Source organism: Oncorhynchus kisutch, linkage group LG11, assembly GCF_002021735.2.
Source record: "Oncorhynchus kisutch isolate 150728-3 linkage group LG11, Okis_V2, whole genome shotgun sequence".
NCBI classification, from domain to species: domain Eukaryota; kingdom Metazoa; phylum Chordata; class Actinopteri; order Salmoniformes; family Salmonidae; genus Oncorhynchus; species Oncorhynchus kisutch.
The window spans coordinates 25798074-25818928 of NC_034184.2; the positions used below are offsets into that span (position 1 = coordinate 25798074).

The 20855-nt window shown below is 43.7% G+C and overlaps 2 protein-coding genes across 6 annotated transcripts in view; both read right to left on the bottom strand.

Moving 5' to 3' along the window:
• The window catches only part of LOC109899821 (E3 ubiquitin-protein ligase MARCH8-like), a 144141-nt gene that overhangs the window by 11329 nt on the left and 111957 nt on the right, over positions 1-20855 (bottom strand). For all 5 annotated transcript variants that reach the window (XM_020495385.2, XM_031835499.1, XM_031835497.1 and 2 more), the window contains 2 exons: positions 17668-17718; positions 6813-6892 (listed from right to left, as the gene is read on the bottom strand). In XM_020495385.2, coding sequence (XP_020350974.1) covers positions 6813-6892; positions 17668-17718 — 131 coding nt within the window. The remainder of the gene's footprint in view (positions 1-6812; positions 6893-17667; positions 17719-20855) is intronic.
• On the bottom strand, positions 5082-6806 carry LOC116376196 (uncharacterized). The gene has a single exon (XM_031835502.1). It carries the CDS (start codon positions 6574-6576, stop codon positions 5722-5724), a length of 855 nt encoding a protein of 284 aa, XP_031691362.1. The 5' UTR covers positions 6577-6806; the 3' UTR covers positions 5082-5721.

The window sequence follows — 20855 nt, forward strand, 5'->3', positions numbered from 1 at the left end:
TGATATTCAGTGGGAATAAAATAACAAAACAGAGCAGAAAAGAATAAAGGAAAGAACAGAGACTGAGAGCACAGCAGGGTTTAGAAATAAGTTGGTCAAAGGAGTGCCTCCTGTCTGATCATAACCATGAGGTCGATCACACACACACACACACACACGTTCCCCTCCCCACAATCTGACAGGCTAATATAAAAAGAGAGCAGAGAGCAGGAGCACAAGACGGGCAAATGTGGCCTTTGTCAGAATACTGACCTTGCCCTCTAACAGAGCTGAGCCGAAACAGAACAAAGACAGACATGAATCCTCAATGAGCCTGCTTCACAACACAAGGCTACAAAAAGTCCTGGCTGATTTGAAATAGGAAAATATGAGGTGGTTTTATGTGAAACAGAATAGGATTGTGTTGAGTAAAGGGAGCTATGGGACAAAGTGGTTTTATATAAAACAGAATAGGATTGTGTTGAGTAAAGGAAGCTATGGGACAAAGTGGTTTTATATAAAACAGAATAGGATTGTGTTGAGTAAAGGGAGCTATGGGACAAAGTGGTTTTATATAAAACAGAATAGGATTGTGTTGAGTAAAGGGAGCTATGGGACAAAGTGGTGGTAATTCTCTGGCAGAAAAACCAACCACTGTAGTTGAGATGGTCACAGTTTGGTTTAAAATATATTGACCTTTCTCTCACCCAATACGGTTGGCTTCACTTCAAAATGAATGTAAAATGAAGGCATCATTTGTGTTCAAACAGAGTAAAGGGCAATTCCTTAATACTTAACATGAAACTAGTGATTTCTAGTGATTTCCTCAAGGCCTAAAGACACTTGAAAATGACCTGCCATTGTAATTTACTGACAAAGCTTCTTAGTTGTCCTTGACAAGTGTTATAGAGCCATATTACATTGAACAACAATGAAAACAGCATTTTGCATGATATTCAGTGGGAATAAAATAACAAAACAGAGCAGAAAAGAATAAAGGAAAGAACAGAGACTGAGAGCACAGCAGGGTTTAGAAATAAGTTGGTCAAAGGAGTGCCTCCTGTCTGATCATAACCATGAGGTCGATCACACACACACACACACACACACACACACACACACACACACACACACACACACACACACACACACACACACACACACACACACACACACACACACACACACACACACACACACACACACCTTGGTTAAGGGGGTGGTGAGTGTAGCGAGTCAGTTAGGAGGTTAATGAGTTTGATCTGCCTAAAGCCTCACAAGATTAAACGACAACATGAACAAAGGAGGAGTCGAGGTGGTGGAAGATGGAGTGGGATGGCGGAGTAGATGGAGGGATAAAGAAGAGGTGGTGGAAGATGGAGTGGGATGGCGGAGTAGATGGAGGGATAAAGAAGAGGTGGTGGAAGATGGAGTGGGATGGCGGAGTAGATGGAGGGATAAAGAAGAGGTGGTGGAAGATGGAGTGGGATGGCGGAGTAGATGGAGGGATAAAGAAGAGGTGGTGGAAGATGGAGTGGGATGGCGGAGTAGATGGAGGGATAAAGAAGAGGTGGTGGAAGATGGAGTGGGATGGCGGAGTAGATGGAGGGATAAAGAAGAGGTGGTGGAAGATGGAGTGGGATGGCGGAGTAGATGGAGGGATAAAGAAGAGGTGGTGTTTATTGCTGGGGTCGGTTGTTGTGGTGTGTTTGTATGCAGCTCTGCAAAGCAAGTTGATGCCCTCAATCCGTCTCACTAATTTAGAAGAGTTAACAAGAGATTATAATCAACACGTACCACACCAGACTGAGTCCATAATGGTATTCATAAAGTATGTGTACCAGTATTCAGATGTGTGAGACAGTGCTTTACCAGACGACTGAGAGCTGTTCCTAAGCTCTTTGTTGATTGGCAAATAAATTGGCTGTGTTGGTGGACATTTTATGCACTGCTGGCTTGCTGGGAATATTACAGAAACAGGCTGCTCCGTCAGCCAGAACACGTCTTGTTGAGCAGAGATAGTGAGATGGCAGGTGCCAGAGAGTATCTCCACATGGAACACATTCAAATGCCAGCCAGAACACGTCTTGTTGAGCAGAGATAGTGAGATGGCAGGTGCCAGAGAGTATCTCGACATGGAACACATTCAAATGCCAGCCAGAACACGTCTTGTTGAGCAGAGATAGTGAGATGGCAGGTGCCAGAGAGTATCTCCACATGGAACACATTCAAATGCCAGCCAGAACACGTCTTGTTGAGCAGAGATAGTGAGATGGCAGGTGCCAGAGAGTATCTCCACATGGAACACATTCAAATGCCAGCGGGAAACACGGGTTAAAATGATGATGGAAACCGGATAATAGAGAAACAAAGATAACGTCTATGTATTCCTGCAGAGATGTACGATCTTCATGTTACCTACATTATCACAGCAAAAGGATCTTGCAGTAACAGGATTTGAACGTTTAGTCCATAACGTTGCTTGATCAGTGGTTAGGCTATTAGATGGGTTAAAGTATACGTGTAAAGTGCAATACTGTTAAAACTATCATGTGTTAGTGTAGGTTTTCAGTGAATTTATGGAAATCAAGAAGCTCATCTGCATTTCCTCATCTGAAAATTCTCAGCATCAAATTTCTGTCTCTCCAACTCCCACTGTACTGATATCTCTTGCAACACATTTGTGCTGGCTCGATTTCTGATCATTTCCTCTGGTTCAGGTCGACTCAAACCAGGGAGAGACACTCCAATAATGTGTCAGAAAGATTGTTTTATTAGGTTAATAGCCAGGACAGAACAGAACAGAGCAGAACAGGAAGGATTTGGTTTATGTGGTGATCTCAGTCCATCAGGGTTGGATGTCAATTCCATTTAAATTCCAGTCAATTCAGGAATTCCAATTCCAATTCCAATTCTCTTCAATGCTTTTCAATGAGGAAAATGTGTAATTGGAATTTGGTTTACTTTCTGAATTGCCTGGAATTAAATTAGAATTGTCTCAACCCTGCAGTCCATGTGTGCATCCCAAATGGCACCCTATTCCTTCTATAGTGCATTACTTTTGACCAGGGTGCATAGGCCCATATAAAGGGAACAGGGTCCAATTAAAGCTCCTTGGGCTCCCGAGTGGTGCAGAGGTCAAAGGCACTGCACCTCAGTGCTAGAGGTGTCACTACAGACACCCTGGTTGGAATCCAGGCTGTATCACAACCGGCAGTGTTTGGGAGTTCCACAGGGTGGAGCACAATTGGCCCAGCATCGTCCGGGTTTGGCCGGTGTAGGCCATCATTGTAAATAAGAATTTGTTCTTAACTGACTTGCCTAGTTAAATAAAGGTTATTTAACCTCTGACTCTACAGGAAGTACAGAGCAGTGGCGGTCGGTGACATTTAAGATGAGGGAGGACAATATATTTTTTTATGAGCATGGTCTTATTTCTATTACAGCATATTGGATGACTGTCATTCATATTCTATTCACACAGCTCAATATAACATCGATAGGTTTAGGCTACTACATGATACTCACCATTTCCCTGCACCCATCATGAGGTTGCTACACCCTAACTTGGCCTATGAATGAACGTTTACAGGTCAAGAGAAATTTTTAGTAATCAAGGTGGCAGACAGTGACACATTCAATACCACCTTGCACACTCTTGCCTGCATCTATCAGTTGCAAACAAGAGTTTCTATTGGACAAATTCAGGTATGTTTATCCCAGTTTCTTTCCGTTTTCTTTTGTTTAAGAAATGATTTTCAACAGAATCGGTGGAATGAATACACCCCTGATCACATGCAGACACAGTTCACTTTCTTAGCAGCCACATACAAACAGCATGATAAATTTTGCTCAATGTATAATTCCTTATCGTATCTACGCGCTCTCCTCCTCTCACCTTTTCCCTTCAATTGTGGACTTAAGCGCACAACACATCAGTTGTCTATGACCAGGCGAAACAACCTTTCCAAATCAAACCTTCAAATCATTACTGCTACACACAGCCTACATCGTTGTCAGCATATTAGCTCACATCATAGTCAACATAGCTACTAGAACTAACGCGTTAGTAAACCCACTACAATCATGCAATGCAGTGTACATTCAGCAATCAGTTTAGCAGTTACACCGGCGGGCCCCGGTGAAATAATACCAAAAGCTTACCTTGATTTGGAAGAGGTTCCAGCGTTGGATAGCCATAGCCAGCTAGCTAATATAGCATCCTCCACTGTTTGAGCCTGGTGTTTGAGTAGGCTAAACTAGCTAGCTGCATTCGCTAGCTAAGTGAATATACAACAAAATATAGCTAGCCCTCTTTCGCTCCATCTCCCTAGCTTCTCCTTCATTTTTAAAGAAATTAATTTGTTCAAAACTGCTCCACTATTGTCATTCTCTCTCTTTGAGTCAACTACTCACCACATTTTATGCACTGCAGTGCTAGCTAGCTGTAGATTATGCTTTCAGTACTAGATTCATTCTCTGATCCTTTGATTGGGTGGACAACAGTTCATGCTGCAAGAGCTCTGATAGGTTGGAGGACGTCCTCCGGAAGTTGTCATAATTACTGTGTAAATCTATGGAAGGGGGTGAGAACCATGAGCCCCCTAGGTTTTGTATTGAAGTCAATGTACCCAGAGGAGGACTGAAACTAGCTGTCCTCCGCCTTCACCATAGTGCTTCACTACAGAGTGCTGTTGAGGCTACTGTAGAGCTTCATTTCAAAACAGTGTGCTTTAATAAATTATTTGGTGACACGTGAATATATTTAGTATAGTGTTATCTAAAAAGGATAACTTTTTAAATAATTCACTGAGGAGGATGGTTCTCCCTTTCCTCCTCTGAGGAGCCTCCACTGGTACAGAGGAGGAGTGATAAATCAGAACACCTTCATCCAAAAGCACTTGCTCCCTCTCGCCCTTCCTTTTTGTCTTTCTCTCTCCTCTGTCTGTGTCTCTTCCCCGCCACCACCATCCCCACCATGCCTGCTGTCTCTGTGGATAACCAGCAAGCTAATTATTAAAATTCTATTTTTCAATTTAAAAATAAAATAAAGCCACGCAAGCATACTTGGAGAGTAGACCACAGTGTGACTGACCATTCCATTTCAGCTAGTCCCTGATCGCACAGTCACCACCACTTCACAGGAGGGATGGGCACGGCTCTACCACGTCATATCACAGGAGGTGTAGGCAGGATCCAGCCATGGAATTGCATGTGTCTCTACCACATCACGGCACGGGGGTGAGCAGGAGGAATCTACCATTTCACAGCACAGGGGGGTCACAATCCAGGAATCACCCACCTGCAGCAGTCTCCGGACAACGAATAGGGCGAGAGCGGGCCTGGCGTGAGAGGCCCCATTTTGTCAGAATGGGCAGGTGACGAACACCGGTCTGGAATTGAAAAACGGTCCAGATCGCAGTCTTCGTCCATGTAGCAAAGGGGGGCTGCCCCAAGCAGACCCGAATCCCCGCTTCTGGCACCACTTCCTGGGGCTCCAGCCCCTGTCCAAGTTACGGTCTTTCCCTGGGGGATCTCAAACACATCGTCATCCCCCAGGTGCCATCTTTTCCCCCCAGGGAAGGCTCATTGCCCCCCATTAGGGTGCTGGAGGATTTGGTGATGTGGAGGCGGGAGGCATAGCTACCCAGCTCAGAACACTGTAGACTGGCAGAGGTAGAGGAGCGAGAGAAGGGGAGGAAGAGGCGGAGGAATTTGGAGCTGGGCGGGTGAAGGTGGGAGTTAGGAGGTGGTGGAGGAGGAGGAGTGACGCAGGAAGAGTGAGGTTGGAGGCAGTGTTCGTGGGTGAGGTACTTGTAGTTGTTGGTGAATGAGGGAACGAGGTGAGGGTGTGTGCGTGGGGAAGGGATGATGGTTCGAGGCCTGGTGTGTGAGTGTGGCTGCTTTCCCGTTGAACATCTTGGACTTCTGGTCCGTGTTGGGTTGTTTAGGTTTTACATCCAGCTCTCCTTCAGAACAGGTCCGGTCTACGAAGTGCAGTCCGCTACAGAGGCTGTCCATGCACTGGCCCACATCGTTCAGAGAGTGAGAGAACTTCAGCGTCCCGTTGACGGTGGAGGGGCGGAGCAATGAAAGCCATTCCGTCCCGAAGGAGAGCCCGCCCCGGCCTTTGGAGAGCTTGAAGGCTGCGGGGGTGTCCAGGCAGAGTGTTGTCACAGAGATGTCCCCTCCTGACCCCTGAGAGATTTTGCTGTTGGAGTTCATCAGAACCACAGTGGTCTGCAAAGGCTTCTGGTAGCCCTGGTCTGGAGATGTGGCGGCAAGGCTGTGTGTGAGGGATCGGAGGGATGGAGGTTGGAGGAGGATAGAAAGGAAGGGATGGTCGGGCAGACGATAGCAGAAAACCAGTACAGGAGAGAAGGAGAGATGGGTAGAAAAAATATATATGAAATGAAACAAAAGGCCAGCATGCTTCAAACAAAACATATAAAGGAAAGGATGGAGAGTTATATCAGGGAAACTCCCTCCCTGACCTTGCACAAAGGGGTTGGCATAAAGCAGAACACCATTTCTGGACAATAAAGTATTATTCTTCAGTACAGTGTAGTACTCCTCACTGCCATCTCTAGCTCTCATCTATTCTGTTTAGCATCAGACAACACCATCTGTAACCCATCTGGCACCTTGCTTTCACGCTGCATACAATCAACTAAATCAACTAAACATGGGACTGCTAAGATCCAGAGCGGAGTAAACCCTCAGCAGCCCAAAGCATTTGAAGGATGTACACCAGCAGATGGTTGGAGGGTTAAAGGTCAGGGGTTCAGGGGTTAGAGTTTAAAGGTTATTGTTTAAAGGTGTGTGTACAGTACCTGCAGATGTCCTGGTTGGAGGGGGTGACCGATGACCGTGAAAAGCTGCAGGGGGCGTTGACGGAGGTGGGACTCCCCGCCTGAGGAAGAGAAAGAGAGTGAAACACAAATATAATTCAGATTTGTCTCATCGGCATCACCAGAAAAATAGTAACATTGGGCTTCATAAACAATAAAGAGAAAGAGCTGGACTCCGATTAGCTCTGTATCTTCCTCAGATAGCAAGCCGTTAGCTAGCTAGGAAGGGTATTTTCTGAGACTGCCAATGGAAATATCTCCAACGTTAGAGAACTAGCAAATAGCTTATGTAGAACTTCATCCAGTCTATATTACTACACTTACACAGAATGCATCATAAAGATGGCATGTACTGACGCACAGCGGGATAAAAACAACAACCACACTGACAGAGTCCAGGAGATAAAAGGGATTCAGAGCTGTCAAGAGTGCCGACCAACCTCATACAAATATACACAGTACAGCTGGCTGTTAGTTCACATTACATTACCACTAGCTGGCATCTGATGGAATTATTTCAAATGGCAAAACATTTGAAAAATCAACAACTGGAAAACCAGTTTCAAAATCTAACGACTTCTGCAGATACTCGTATTCTCAGTTGGTCGGTTGATTAATTGTCTGTTAATTTAACGGTTGAGCGTGAAAGTGTTAAAACATTTCCCATAGACTCAATGAAGTACTTCAAAACTGCCACACGAGCCTGGATTTCAAACGATCATGGTCATGGCGTGAATAAGCTCTATACCTCACTAAAACACTCATTAGCAGCACTGGTGTGGTAGTAACACATGGGATCAGAACTCCTTTCCTCTATAACCTTGGTGTAGCCTTATGCTCAGTGGTAGTAGAGGTGTGTTGTAATATTACGTGTCTCGGTACATCTGGTGTAGAGAATAGAAGCTCTGCAGTCAGAGGCGGCAGGTAGTCTTGTGGCTAGAGCGTCGGGCCAGTAACCGAAAGGTTGCTGGATCGAATCCCAGCGCTGACAAGGTAAAAATCCCACTGTTCCCCGGTCATTGTAAATAAGAATTTGTTCTTAACTGACTTGCCTAGTTAAAAAAAGGTTACATTTAATAAATAAATCAAATCAGACGCCTCCCAGGTATTAGCCTCTACTATACACCATCCACTAATTACCTATTGACTATATCTGTAACTAAAGGGCAATTTATAGCTCAGGGGTTGGATGAGATCAATAAATTATTCAATGAATTCAACTCCGCCTTCACCTTCTCCCTCTGCCTGTCAATTCAAGGGCTTTACTTACCAAAGCAAGTGAAGTGGAAAATAAACAAAAGTGAAATAAACAATAAAAATGAACAGTAAACATTACACTCACAGTTCCGAAAGAATAAATTCATTTCAAATGTCATATTATGCCTATATACAGTGTTGTAACAATGTGAAAACAGTGAAAATAAATACATATAAATAAATAAATATAAATATGGGTTGTATTTACAATGGTGTTTGTTCTTCACTGCTGCCCTTTTCTGCTGCCCTTTTCTTGTGGCAACAGGTCACAAATCTTGCTGCTGTGATGGCTGTGATGGCACACAGATATGGGAGTTTATCAAAATTGGGTTTGTTTTCAAATTCTTCATGGATCTGTGTAACCTGAGGGAAATATGTGTATCTAATAGTGTCATACATTTGGCAGGAGGTCAGGAAGTGCAGCTCAGTTTCCACCTCATTCTGTGGGCAGTGTGCACATAGCCTGTCCTCTCTTGAGAGCCAGGTGTGCCTACGGCAGCCTTTCTCAATAACAAGGCTATGCTCACTGAGTCTGTACATAGTCAAAGCATTCCTTAAGTTTAGTTCAGTCATAGTGGTCAGGTATTCTGCCACTGCGTACTCTCTGTTTAGGGCCAAGGAGCATTCTAGTTTGCACTGTTTTTTTGTTGTCTTGCCATCTTGCGCGCGCGCACACACACACACACACACACACACACACACACACACACACACACACGAAGAAAAAATAACCGCATGTAGGGGTGTGAGGATCAAAACAGAGGAGCTGTCTTTAAATCAATCAGATGAGACAATATTTAACTGTGGAAGTAGAACATTTACATAGTGTGTTATTACACACCAGCAAGACTGGGAAAATGAGGAAGGTACTGTGTTAGCTATATCATTTTCAGATATACTGGCTACTGGCTATAATGGCACCGGAGGGGATGGCTGCCGTTTTATGGGTTCCTAACCATCTGTGCTACTTTGTTAGTTTTTTTCTCATTGTTTGTACCTAATTTTGCACATAATGTTGCTGCTACCTTCTCTTATGACCAAAAAGAGAGTCTGGATATCAGCACAGCAAGTACTCACCTCGAACTGGACAATTATTAAAAATGTAATGAGTCTGACGCGAAGGATATACTGCTTTGTCGAGACAAGTCCAAAATCCACATTAAATCCCTGACGAGTAGGTAAACCACCGCTACCCTCCTTATTATTGGCCAACGTGCAATCATTGGAAAACAAACTTCATGATCTATGATTAAGACTATCCTACCAACGGGACATTAAAAACTGTAATATGTTATTTTTCACCGGCTAAACAACGATAAGTATAATATAGAGCAGGCTGGCATCTCCGCGTTTCGGCAGGACATAGCAGCTATGTCTAGTAAGACGAGGGGCTGGGGTGTGTGTATATTTGTCAATAACTGCTGGTGCGCCATGTTTAATATTAAAGTATTGCTCGCCTGAAATAGAATACCTCATGATAAGCTGTAGACCACAATATCTATGTTATTGGTAGTCTTCTATTTACCACCAAGAACCGATGCTGGCACTAAGATCCCACTCAACAAGCTGTGTAAGGCCATAAGCAAACAAGAAAATGCTCATCCAGAAGTGGTGCTCCAAGTAGCCGGGGACTTTAATGCAGGCAAACTTAAATCCGTTTTACCTCATTTCTACCAGCATGTCAAGTGTGCAACCAGAGGAAAAACTCTAGACCACCTTTCCTCCACACACAGAGATGCATACAAATCTCTCCCTCGCCCTCCATTGGGCAAATCTGCTTACAATCACTGAAAAAAACTAAAGCAGGAGGTACCAGTGACTCACTCAATACGGACGTGGTCAGATGACATGGATGCTACGCTACAGGACTGTTTTTCTAGCACAGACTGGAATTAATCTAATGGCATTGAGGAGTATACTACCTCAGTCACTGGCTTCATCAAAAAGTGCATTGACGCCATCGTCCCCACAGTGACCGTACGTACATATCCCAACCAGAAGCCATGGATTACAGGCAACATCCGCACAAGCTAACTGCTAGAACTACAGCTTTCAACGAGCAGGACACTAATCTGGACACTTATAAGAAATCATGCTATGCCCTCAGACGAACCATCAAACAGGTAAAGCTTCAATACAGGAATAAGATTGAATCCTACTACACCGGCTCTGACGCTTGTCAGATGTGGCAGGGCTTGACAACTATTACAGACTACAAAGAGTAGCCCAGTGACGAGTGCCTACCAGACGAGCTAAATGCCATTTATGCTTGCTTCGAGGCAACCAACACTGAAGCATGCATGAGAGCACCAGCTGTTCCGGGCAACTGTGTTATCACTCTCTCACCGTAGCCGACATGAGTAAGACCTTTAAACAGGTCAACATACACAAGGCTGCAGGGCCAGAAGGATTACCAGGACGTGTGCTCCGGGCATGTGCTGACCAACTGGCAGGTGTCTTCACTGACATTTTCAACATGTCCCTGATTGAGTCTGTAATACCAACATGTTTCAAACAGACCACCATAATCCCTGTGCCCAAGAACACAAAGGCAACCTGCCTAAATGACTACAGACCCGTAGCACTCACGTCCGTAGACATGAGGTGCATTGAAAGACTGATAATGGCTCACAACAACACCATTATCCCAGAAACCCTAGACCCACTCCAATTTGCATACCGCCCAAACAGATCCCAGATGATGCAATCTCTATTGCACTCCACACTGCCCTTTCTCACCTGGACAAAATGAACACATATGTGAGAATGCTATTCTTTGACTATAGCTCAGCGTTCAACACCATAGTACCCTCAAAGCACTAAGCTAAGGATCCTGGGAGTAAACACCTCCCTCTGCAACTGGATCCTGGACTTCCTGACGGGCCACCCCCAGGTGGTGAGGGTAGGTAGCAATACACCTGCCACGCTGATCCTCAACACTGGAGCCCCCCAGGGGTGCGTGCTCAGTCCCCTCCTGTACTCCCTGTTCAGCCACGACTGCATGGCCAGGCACGACTCCAACACCATCATTAAGTTTGCAGACGACACAACAGTGGTAGGCCTGATTACCGACAACGGCGAGACAGCTTATAGGGAGGAGGTCAGAGATCTGGCCGGGTGGTGCCAGAATAACAACCTATCCCTCAACGTAACCAAGACTAGGGAGATGATTGTGGACTACAGGAAAAGGAAGACCAAGCACGCCCCCATTCTCATCGACGGGGCTGTAGTGGAGCAGGTTGAGAGCTTCAAGTTCCTTGGTGTCCACATCAACAACAAACTAGAATGGTCCAAACACACCAAGACAGTCGTGAAGAGGGCACGACAAAGCCTATTCCCCCTCAGAAAACTAAAAAGATTTGGAATGAGTCCTGAGATCCTCAAAAGGTTCTACAGCTGCAACATCGAGAGCATCCTGACTAGTTGCATCACCGCCTGGTACGGCAATTGCTCGGCCTCCGAACACAAGGCACTACAGAGGGTAGTGCGTACGGCACAGTACGTCACTGTGGCCAAGCTTCCTGCCATCCAGGACCTCTACACCAGGCGGTGTCAGAGGAAGGCCCTAAAAATTGTCAAAGACCCCAGCCACCCCAGTCATAGACTGTTCTCTCTACTACCGCATGGCAAGCGGTACCGGAGTGCAAGTCTAGGACAAAAAGGCTTCTCAACATTTTTTACCCCCAAGCCATAAGACTCCTGAACAGGTAATCAAATGGCTAGCCGTACTGTTTGCATTGTGTGTTGTCCCCCCCCCCCAACCCCTCATTTACACTGCTGCTACTTCTCTGTTTATCATATATGCATAGTCACTTTAACTATACATTCATGTACATACTACCTCAATTGGCCCGACCAACCAGTTCCCCTGCACATTGGCTAACCTGGCTATCTGCATTGTGTCCCACCACCCACCACCTGCCAACCCCTCTTTTATGTTACTGCTACTCTCTGTTCATCATATATGCATAGTCCCTTTAACCATATCTACATGTACATACTACCTCAATCAGCCTGACAAACCAGTGTCTGTATGTAACCTCGCTACTTTTATAGCCTCGCTACTGTATATAGCCTGTCTTTTTACTGTTGTTTTATTTCTTTACTTACCTATTGTTCACCTAATACCTTTTTTGCACTACTGGTTAGAGCCTGTAAGTAAGCATTTCACTGTAAGGGCTACACCTGTTGTATTCGGAGCACGTGACAAATAAACTTGGATTTGATTTGATCCAATCATTGTGTCTGCCAATCTGTATGACTACAACCTCAGATCTGAATGGAACAGGCATTAATGATAATCGGCTATACATTTGACTAACATTTAAGCAATATACTTTTTACTTATCTATTCATGATCACCAGACGTCTGTATGAAGCGGGTGATGAAACAAACAGAAAACTAAAAAGCTCAGAAATGAACCCACAGTCGTGGCACTGGCATGTTCTAACAGAGCCTGTTAATGTGTGTCAGAATGGACACATAATTTACCATTCCTGTCATTCTCCTCATACCTCAAACACATCTCTATCCAACTCTCTGCTCTTCTCTGTTTGCACAGCCAACATTTCCTTGTTCTTTAAATTTAATTTCCCTTTAGGTATTTCACCTCAGTGAACAAAATGATGGTATGAGTCTTACTGAGGCCAACGACCAAAGCAAATAACTCAGGCTTGGAGAGACCAAGAAGAGGCAGACTCAATCCAACCTAGTAACCATGATAATGACACTTACCGCAATAACAACTAGAAGCAGGCACTGTGTGCTACTGAGACCAGATTCTAATTTTAAAAAACGTATTCTACTGCCAATATGGGGCTGTATCACAACCAGCCATGACTGAGAGTCCCATAGGGCAGCGGGTTAGGGTTTGGCCGGGGTAGGCCATAATTGTAAAATAAGAATTTGTTCTTAACTGACTTGCTAAGTTTAAAAAAAAGGTTATATAAAAAGAGCGAGGAAATCTACGAGATGGCCTAAATCTGAGTTATGTTGGCAAGACTGTGGCAATTGTATAGCAGTACAAATCAAATAGTATTCGGTCACTTCCTCACAGTCTAACCAAGGTGAAGGTACTGAAGTAAATCTGAATGTACAAGAGGACTATTCAGCCACATAGAAACATGTATGGTCAATTGAAAGTCCATTATAATTAAAAATGTTTATGCAGTTGCATGGCAGTGCAAAATAAATAGTATACTGTCGCTACAAACAGCAAAGTGCAGTGCGCTCCAAAGGAATGATCAGCTGTCAGCAATGGAGAGAGAATGAGAGACAGTGATGTAGGCCTAAACAGTAGCAAACTCCAGAAAACCATAGCCACAGGAAGTAGGGGTGCTGCGGCACCCCCTGATAAATCCTAAACATACCCCTCGACTTTTCCCACATTTGATTGTGTTACAAAGTGGGATTCAAATGGATTTAATTGTCATTTTTTTGTCAACGATCTACACAAAATACTCTGTCAAAGTGGAAGTAAAATTCTAACATTTGTAAAAATATATATATATATAAAAATAAATAAAATAAAACACTAATATAGCTTGATTACATGAGTATTCAACTCTCATAGTCAATACATAATACAATAATTCACACAACTGAGTCAATGGATGTTAGAATCACCTTTGGCAGCAATTACAGCTGTGAGTCTCTAAGAGCTTTGCACACCTGGATAGTATAATATTTGCACTTGATTCTTTTTTAAATTTGTCTCTCTCAAGTTTGTTGTAAATCATTGCTAAACAACCATTTTCAAGTCTTCCCATAGATTTTCAAGCCGATTTAAGTCACAACTGATACTAGGCCACTCAGGAACATTCAATGTCGTCTTGGTAAGCAACTCCAGTGAATATTTGGCCTTGTGTTTTAGGTTATTGTCCTGCTGAAAGGTAAATTTGTCACCCAGTATATGCTAGAAAGCAGACTGAACCAGGTTTTCCTCTAGGATTTTGCCTGTGTTTATTTTTATTATAAAAAACTCCAGTCTTTGCTGAAGACAAGAATAACCATAACATGATGCAGCCACCACCATGCTTGAAAATATGAAGAGTGGTACTCAGTGATGTGTTGTGTTTGCTCCAAACATAATGCTATTTATTCAGGACTTAAAGTTGATTTCTTTGCCACATCTTTTTCAGTTTTACTTTAGTGCCTTATTGCAAACAGGATGCATGTTTTGGAATATTTGTATTAGGTACAGGCTTCCTTCTTTGCACTCTTATCAATTAAGTTAGTAACTACAATGTTGTTGACACATCCTCAGTTTTTCTCCTATCACAGCCATTGAACTCTGCAACATTGGACTCATGGTGAAGTCCCTGAGTGGTTTCCTTCCTCTCCAGCAACTAAGTTAGAAAGGATGCCTGTATCTTTGTAGTGACTCGGTCTATTTATTTACACAGGACCACCACCCTCTCTGACACGGGACCACTACCCCTCCCTCTCTGACACGGGACCACCACCCCTCCCTCTCTGACATGGGACCACCACCCCTCCCTCTCTGACACGGGACCACCACCCCTCCCTCTCTGACACGGGACCACCACCCATCCCTCTCTGACACGGGACCACCACCCTCTCTGACACGGGACCACCACCCCTCCCTCTCTGACACGGGACCACCACCCCTCCCTCTCTGACACTCGGTCTATTTATTTACCATCCAAAGTGCAATAAATAACTTCATCATGGTCAAAAGGATATTCAATGTCAGATTTTCTTTTTATTACCCATCTACCAATAGGTGCCCTTTGTGAGGCATTGGAAAATATCACTGGTCTTTGTGGTTGAATCTGTGTTTGAAATACACTGCTCGACTGAGGGACCTTACAGATAATTGTATGTGTGGGGTACAGAGATAAGGTAGTCATTCAAAAAATCATGTTAAACACTATTACTGCACACGTCACAGTGAGTTTATTATGAACTTATTATGTGACTTTAGACAATTTTTACTCCTGGACTTATTTAGACTTGCAATAAAAGGGGTTGAATACTTACTGACTCAGGACATTTCAGCTTTTTATTTTTTCAAATGTTTTTTTTTTTAAGCAACCCCAAACCATCACACTACGACCACCATGCTGGACTGTTGGTATAAGGTTCTTACTGTGGAATGCAGTGTTTGGTTTTAGTCAGGCATAATGGGACCAATGTCATCCAAAAAGTTTAACTTTTTAATCATCTGTCCATAGAACATTCTTCCAAGAATCTTGATGATCATCCAGGTTCTTTTTGGCAAAATTGAGTCAACTTTTTGGATGACATTGGTACCATTATGCCTGGTGAAAATCAAACACTGCATTCCACAGTGAGAACCTTATACCAACAGTCAAGCATGGTGGTGGTAGTGTGATGGTTTGGGGATGCTTTGCTGCCTCAGGACCTGGACAACTTGACTTAATATAAGGAACCATGAATTCTGCTCTGTATCAGAGAATTCTACAGAAGAATGTCAGGTCATCTGTCTGTGAGCTGAAGCGCAGCTGGGTCATGCAGCAAGACAATGAACCAAAACACACAATCAAGCAACAGGCTAAAAAGCAACACATTTGAAGTTTTGAAATGGCCCCGTCAAAGTCCAGACCTAATCCCAATTGAGATGTTGTGGCAGGGCTTGAAACGAGCAGTTCATGCTTGAAAAGCCACAAATGACAGAGTTAAAGCAGTTCTGCATGCAAGAGTGAGCCAACACTTCCAAAGCATTTGGATGCAGTCATTGCAGCTAAAGGTGGCACAACCAGTTGTTGAATGTAAGGGGGCAATAACTTTTTTACACAGGGGAATTGGGTGTTGCATAACTTTGTTAACTAAATAAATAAAATAAGTATAATTTTTTTTTTTAACTCAGGTTCCCTTTATCTAATATTAGGTTTTGGTTGAAGATCTGATAACATTCAGTACAAAACATCTGAACAATCTTTTCACAGCACTGTGCAGTTGCAAGTCTTAACGACAACAACATTCTCAGTACCAAAATAGAAACGTTTTACTTTGTACCTTAGTTGAATGCACTGAATAAGTTGCTCTGGATAAGTGGTTAAGTAAATGTGCAAAATGTTAATGTAACAATTAACAATTGCAACGCACACTGGGTATTATCATTTTCCTTTTTGTTACCATGGTGGCATTACATCCTACCGACTTATGCCACCCGGCTCAAACATGGCCAACGGAGCATTGCTATGGTGACGAAGTGACCCTGACTATTAGCAGATGTAAAGGCTTTATCCCACTAAGAGGCTCACAGGCTGCTCAGGAGAACACAACCAATCTGTCCCGGCAGAGAGAAGGGAGCTGGGGAGAGGGATAGTGGAGAGAGAAAGAGAGATACGGAGGGTAGATCGAGTGAGGTATGGGGACGAGTATTGTTCCAATATAAGGAACAATCCGTGTAACACATCCATATGAAATCAATGTGTTTGTTTAGATCAGTGCAGGTGAGTAACAAAGAGACAAGGAGAGGAGGCCACTGTAGACTATTGAGTTGCAGCCCTGATGTTTAATTAAGTGTCAGTTGGGGCGGAGGAAGTAAGACTGTGGCTGCACTCCAAACACTTAAATGTAAAATAGTTAATCAAAAAAAAAAAGATGTCTGACGAGTTGACACGTGCAGGGCAAGGGAAGAATTAATTCATTTTAAATGGTCCGCTCTTGCCCGGAAATCTGTCACTCGTTCATCAAAGTTGTGTTTTCAGTCAGCATGGAACAGTTGTGTGCCTTACATGCGCTACAGTCAATTATGATTGCATTTCATATCTTGGCTAGAAGACAACGCATCCGCTGGCATCGAGTGTTAGCCATCCTACTACATGAGGTAAATCGAAAATTACAATGTATAAGTGTGATGTCAGGGAAAGTTGTGCGCAAGCTAACATTTCCAAAAGCTAACCAAACAAAAACATCATTACTTTTTGTAAGTGTTTGAGCCGTCATGTGCTTTAGTTGCACAGTTTCTAACTTATCTACATTCGTTTTTACTTACACTTGTATGTTGACTTCTCCATGTTAATGCTGGTATTAAGTTTTGGCTGACTTTTCTTAGCAGATGTACAATCATCGCAAATTGAATTATGGAGCTTTTCAGGCCCCGGAGTGAACAGAATTGTACACTCGCAAACTCGATCAAAAACGAGGGCTGATGGGCTTTCGTTGCCAACTTCCCTTGCTTGGCTAATCATTTGGCCCGAACGGCAAAGATGGCCGCGGGGATTCTCCCAAGGGCATAAGGCGAGGGTAAGTGGAGGAGGGTGCGTCTTTTATGAGTTTGAAACGCAGCCTGTGTGTTTGGAGACGTCTCTCTCAATAAGAACTGATCAGAGAGCTGTACCTCTGACTGTGGAAGTGACTGGCAGGTTAGGACCCCCTGGTAGTCTAGGCCTGACTCTGTCTCCATTCTGTCCATCACCCTCTGTGTTATTTTCACTTTTCTATCTTTCCCTCTCTCTCTTTCTATCCCTCTCTCGTCAAAATAACTTTTTGGTAGCCCTCAGTTCTTTAATCCCCTCTCGGTTGCCCTTTGGTAGGTACAGGTCTGTCATATACCATTCATCCTGTATGTTCCATCTCTGACCTTACCTTGGAAATGTTGCTGGACCTGCTGGCAGAATGACCCAGGTGCTTCTCATTCTGAAAGAGAGGAACAGAAAGACAATATTAGACACATTTAGTCATTTTGAAACACCAACCCCTGTAGCAGCAGATACTGTAAGTCATATCAACGATTGACTGGGACAATAACCGAAAGGTCGCTGGTTTGAATTCCCGCGCTGACTAGGTGAAAAATCTGCCCTTGAGCAAGGCACTTAACCCTAATTGCTCCAGTAAGTCGACCGGGATGAGAGTGTCTGCTAAATGACTAAAATGTAAATGTAAAATACCTTCTATCTTGAACTGCGTTAGAAACATAAGAGACAACAAGAAGAATCTGTTATAACTTTTGCAGTGATTACACATGATAACGTATGGCTGGTAATGATTATTACATCTTTACAGCACTGCACACTTACCAGCTGTTTGGTAATGGACACAAAACACCCGTACGCACGCACACTACGTCTCTCTTGCTCTCGTCCTCTCTGTCTATACATTACCATACTGATGCTTTCACAACAAGTTCAGTGGAATAGTCAGAAGATTTTCCGAAGACGATGAAAACTAGTTGATAGTTGATTAACTTGTTTCATGCTGAAGAAGCAGACTGACACGCACCAGCATACACTTTTTTCTTCTAATTACTCGATCCCTTCCCTTGTGTCTCGCCTTCCATAGTTGCCATGGTGATGCTAGTGAGAGGTCTGTGTGTTTAGTCTCCATTCTCTCTCTTCCATCCCAACCTCTCTCTCTCTCCATGTATGTCTGTGTGTTAAGTCTCCATTCCACCCTCTCTCCATGTATGTCTGTCATTGGCCGAACTTCAGCCTAAAGATACATAAGCAAGCAACAACAGACACACACACCAACTGCCCCACAAAAAAAACCACCCACAAACATGTATACAACACACACACATTAACGACTGAACTGTGAACTGATGGTGTGCCAACATCACACTATTACTTATCTCTGAGGGAGGCAGGGGCTGTGAATGATCTGCTGTCAAATAGCAGATAAGCATACAACACACGCATGCACACGCACGTGCGCACACACGCACACACACACACACTTCTGGTAAACAGACGCTGATGAATCCACACACAGCACATGCATCTGAGAACCTGTGTTTATCCATCTGTGTGTGGCCATAATGGTTGGGTCATGTGACACAGGTTCTTTATGAAGAGCAGACTTAAACATACAGTATCGTACTGAGAAACAGAGCAACAGACAGATACAAGGAGATAAGAAGAGAGAGAGAAGAGACGGAAGAGAAAAAAAGAGACAATGAGATAGAGAAAGAAAGAGAGAGAAAGGGAGAGCGATTATAGGGGGAACATAAATAATTTTTTTGTCCTCTGTTTCCTCGAGTAATGGAGTAATGATGAGGAACTCAAGGTTGCCATGAGAGCCGCTGCAAAGGGGAAATAACAAGGCCACTAATAGAGAGCCTTCCCTCCAATTTAATAGGACAGGATGATTAGGATACAACGAGGAGAGGAGGAGAGACTGATAGATAGATGAGAGCAGGGAAGTGCTGAACACTCTCCACGCTCAGATTAGAGAGGTAGGTCTTTCGTCCCAGTAAGGAACTGAAGCAGTATTCATGTTCTCTCTCGCTGGCTCTCTCAGTAAAATATGTCACCAGTCTCACTGGGTTTGAGAGTCGTCTCATTGAACACGCACACACACACACACACACACGTCTCAAGCCTGTATGTTCATCTATCTGTGTGTGGTCATAATGTTCTCTTTGGTTCTTTTCACTCATTATCTTTATGAAGAGTACACAGTGTCGCAAACTTTATGATGGACTGAAGCCATCTGAATTCTAGACAGAGATATACAGCACACTGAGTATGCCAAACATTAGGAACACCCTCCTAATATTGAGTTGCCGCCCCCCCCCCCCCCCCCCCCCCCTTTGGGTGGAGGACCATTCTTTATTCACACGGGAAACTGTTGAGCGTGAAAAACCCAGCAGCGTTGCAGTTCTTGACACAAACCTGGCACCTACTACCATACCCCGTTCAAAAGGACTTACATTTTCTGTCTTGCCCATTCACCCTCTCAATGGCACACATACACAATCTGAGTCTCAATTGTCTCAAGGCTTGAAAATATTTTTTTAAACTCTCTCCTCACCTCTACACTGATTGAAGTGGATTTAACAAGTGACATCAATAAAGGATCATAGCTTTCACCTGGATTCACCTGGTCAGTCGATGTCATGGAAAGAGCAGCTGTTCTTACTGTTCTGTATAGTCAGTATACAGTACATAAACATAGCACATACAGTATCATACTTATACTGAGAAACAGACAAATACAAGGAAGATAAGAGGAGAACAAGAGTGAGTAACATAACAAGAGAAGGGATGATCGAAAGAGAGAAATATAGACAATGAGATTAAGAAGGAAATATATATAGAGAGAAAGAGAGTGATAATAATCTTATTTTTTGTCCTCTGTTCCTTCGCTAGTCTAAGATGTAGTAATGATGAGGAACTCACGGTTGCTATGAGAGCCACTGCTGAGGGAAAATAACAAGGCCACTAATACACAGCCGACCCTCCAATTTAATAGGGCAGAATAGGAATAGGCGATGAGGAGAGATGGATAGATGAGGAGGGAAGAGCAAAGTGTTGAACACTCCAGACAAAAGAGAGAAGCATTTCGTCCTGGCAAGGAACTAATCGACTTTCTCTGTTTATGTCTACCTTACTTTGTCTTTCTCTGCCTTTTCCTCTGTTCTTCGCTCACACACACACACACACACACACACACACACACACACACACACACACACACACACACACACACACACACACACACACACACACACACACACACACACACACACACACACACACAGTATCAGTGGTCTATAAAAGGACTAAGTCTCGTGAGTCATCCATTATTCTGTGAGAGAAACTCAAGAGTTTCAAACATCTCTGTCTCTCTTCTCCCTCCCTTTTCTCTCTCGGTTCTTTGTCTCTCCCTCTGTCTCTCTGTGAACTGGGTAACAACTCCTGGCTGTGATGATCCAGGCATGTGAGAGGGAGGCTCAGGAGGATATGACAGAGGAGAGGAGACATTTTGTCTTGGTGGTTCACGGCTCCAAGGCTTTAAGTCTCTGTTCAGGGGCTCAGAGCTTCAGGGCCTCT